This window comes from Hyperoodon ampullatus, assembly GCF_949752795.1.
Source record: "Hyperoodon ampullatus genome assembly, chromosome: 2".
NCBI classification, from domain to species: Eukaryota; Metazoa; Chordata; class Mammalia; order Artiodactyla; family Ziphiidae; genus Hyperoodon; species Hyperoodon ampullatus.
Genome location: NC_136915.1, coordinates 52,345,977 through 52,349,554, shown reverse-complemented (window position 1 = coordinate 52,349,554; position 3,578 = coordinate 52,345,977). Strand labels below are relative to the sequence as shown.

Below are 3,578 nucleotides of genomic sequence, written 5' to 3'. Positions count from 1 at the left end.
AGAAACTTCAGCCATAGTAATGCAAAAATATCAAAACACGTTTCAAGTATTTATCAGAAAATTTTTCGAAGGATAGGAGAAAACTTGAGATGTTCAGATTCTTTTGTTCCAGCAAAACAAATTTCTTGTCGTTTTGCAATTCTTATCTGTCTTCTCTAGTTAACCATCTTCTGTGTGCTTTACACTATGGTCCGGCTATTCTGTATACCTCATACCTCTGGGCCTTTGCACATACTAATCCTTTTGCTTGTGATGCCCAGTTTCCTTGTCTTCCTGGAAAAGTCCAACTTTTTTCTTTAAGACTTGGTTCAACCATCACTTTCTCTAGGAAACCTTCCCTGAACAGTTTTTCTCATATGCTGCCTTCACATATTTCCATCAGGGCAATAATTATTCTCTGTCAAAATTCTTAGTCACTGAACTCTTACAAGGAAAGGCTGTGTTTTTAACTTATGTATCTTCAATACCTTACAAGTGGTACGGATCTCAATATTTGTTGAATAAGTTGAATGAATGTTTATGCTGATGTTATTACAGTACATTATTCTTTTTTAGGAGGGGATCTCTGTAAATACAAGCTCTCTATTTCAAAAGTTCTTCAATCAAAAGGAGCAGTTAGCCAATAGACTAAGGCAGATAAGGTCAAGGTATTTATATAAATGTAAATGTTCAGTCTGGCAGTAGAGTATGGATTCTCAGGACAGAGGCATGTCTTAGGAACTAACCCTGAAACTAAACGTGTTATCTTGGCTTAACTTCCTAATATTTTGAGCCTTAGTCCTTCCTCTTAAGATGGAGATGATAAGGCAGATATTTTTTTTAATTTTTTTAGCAAAGAACTCAGCTTTTTATTGAACGTGCTACTAAAGAGGTTTAGTTAAAAAGACCAAAGCCCATGTCATCATCAGACTCTTCAGATTCTTCTTTCTTTGCTTCCACTTTCTTCTCCTCAGCTGGGGCAGCAGTGGTGGAGGGGGCAGGACCTCCTGCTGGTGTAGCACCAGGTGCTGGGGCAGGTCCACCTGCCCCCACATTGCAGATGAGGCTCCCGATGTTGACATTGGCCAAAGCCTTTGCAAACAAGCCTGGCCAGAAAGGTTCAACATTTACACCAGCTGCTTTAATGAGGGCATTGATCTTATCCTCCGTGACCGTCACCTCATCGTCGTGCAGGATGAGGGCCGAGTAGATGCAGGCGAGCTCTGAGACGGAGGCCATGGTGCGGGCGAGGGCTAGGCAGGGTCTGCTGGGCTCGGTGCTAGTCGCCGGATGAAGTGAGGGCCTCACCCCAACGCGGCCTTAGCTTCCTCGGAAGGACCAAGCACCTTAGCGGAAGCTGAGGAAAAGGAGGGGGCAGATATTTTTTGAGGAAGAAAAGTAATGTGTATGAATATCCCAGCTCTCGTGGGAAGTTCCTTTGCACTTTTAGAAGCTGTCCAAAGAAGCTAACCACTCTTTCCATCTTTACAGGCATTGTATGTACATTAAAGAATGACTTTTTATGCTTTGAAGAACTGGGCTGATGACCCTGTAGCTTAGTAAACACCACACAAATGGGTAGAGCATATGCGTATGAAGGGTATGTGCATTTTCCCGTTTGGTTGGGCAAAAGGCACATCTCCCCACCCTTCCAGCTTTACAGAATGAATGAAGGATCCAACAGTGCTTCATTTCTTCCCTTCAAGCATGACAGGGACTATGACTGACTTCATTGCTTTCAGAAATAATTACATGTTGAAAGCTCTGACTAGAAGGATTAGAGATATGAATAACAACTTGACAGATCAAATCAAATACATTCTGATTTGATTACATTACTAAGTCAGTTATTATTTCTTGTCACATTAATTATGGCAAGAGTTATAAAATGTGTCTTCCAATAATTCCCTAACTCAATCATAATGGCCGTAGCCTTTTAGAGAATCCGTGTAACATGAATTTTTTGTCTGACAGTAGAGGAGGGACTGGAAGGAGGGAAGCATTTTTATATTAATTTATTTATTGAATATTTATTAAGCACCCACTCTGTGTTAGACACTGGACTTATTATAGATATTGGGGATACAAAAATAAAAAATTCAGCCCATACTAGTCTCAAGAATCTCACAGCTCTGAGGGTGAGACAGTCCTACAAACAGATACACCCATTGTAAGTTGGAGGAAAGTAAAAGGCTCAGTAAAAGGGTGGAAGAGGCTTAATTATGATGATATATTCAGAGAGGTCTTCACAGAGTATTTCCTATTTGGATCTCCTATTATCTTGCATTAATTCTACTCAGAAACTGACTAGTAGATATTTTGCGGAACAAGATCATTGCTAGTAGAATAAACGACCCAGGAACATACTGAAAAGGTACATCAAGGCCTAGCGAAAAATCACATTATCACTCTGCCTCTAACATTACACATGCCCAAAGTTTTAAAATGAGACCAAGGGATATTTAGTATTGAATCTAAATATAAAGGGTTAAAAAATAAAAATAAAAAGTAAATAAATAAATAAATAAATACAAAGTTACTTTGGTGTATAATATGCACTTAAACATATAATTTAGCTTGAGGGTCCCTCCCATGAGCCAAGTATAAGGCTAAGCACATCCTACTACTTGAGCTCACTTAACTCTCTCATGCTCCTCTTGAAGCAGACAGTATTCTCAAGGATTTGCAGATAAGACATTGAGAGTTAGAGGGGTTGAGTAACCTACCATGATCACATGGCTAGCTCGCAGCAGCAGTAAGATTCAGACTTGGTTATCACTGATTTAAAAGAGTATTCCATTGTGATTATGGAGCAGTGTAAAATATACACACTAGTTTTTCCAAGATGGGTCAGAACAAGTAAGAGAATTGCTCTAGATCATAACGCAATTTAGTGGCAGAGCTGGAATTTGGACTCCAGACACACAACCTGACTCCAAGTAACTTTATTCTCTTTGCAAATGATATATTAAGCCACAGTGTGTATTCCTGGGCATCTTGTAACTACACACATTTGATATAAAGAAAGTGATACAGAGCACACCCAAAGAAAAACAAACTGCTCTATCTAGAAGTTTTATAAGAATTCAACATGTCAAATTCCAGACTCTCACTAACTTTATTTTCTTGTTTAGTGAAGAAAGGTGAGGGAAAGAGAAAGCGAATCAAGTAAGCACTCTGCCAAGAATAATAATAATAATTTACAGCAATAGTTGTCATGTACCTGGCATATTTTATAAAGCTTTATAAGGATTTTACATGGATTAATGTGTTTAAGCTTTATACAAACCCTAAGAAGTAGGTTCCATTATGATTTTCAGTCCATGGAAGTGTAAACGGTGGGGAGAGAAGTTAAATCACTAGCCTAGGTCACAAAACTAATGATAATTGGACAGTCATCATTCCAATCCTCATGTTCATGCTTTACAAATGGTTTCTCATTTAACAGTGGATATATTCATATCAAATCTTTTTATTGCCATTTTCCAGATAATGAAACTGAGGCTCAGAGAAAGGAAAATGAAGTGCCCAAGTGGTCACCAAGAACATGAGGCAAAGACAGAATTTTAAACCCATGACTCTGAATTTGTTTTGAGCAC

At 38.7% G+C, this 3,578-nt stretch overlaps 1 protein-coding gene across 1 annotated transcript; it reads right to left on the bottom strand.

Annotated features, from left to right (window-relative positions):
* Positions 1-834: 834 nt before the first annotated feature.
* Positions 835-1,311, bottom strand: LOC307047905 (large ribosomal subunit protein P1-like). Its single transcript, XM_079696639.1, has one exon. It carries the CDS (start codon positions 1,216-1,218, stop codon positions 874-876), a length of 345 nt encoding a protein of 114 aa, XP_079552765.1. The 5' UTR covers positions 1,219-1,311; the 3' UTR covers positions 835-873.
* Between the last annotated feature and the right edge of the window lie 2,267 nt (positions 1,312-3,578).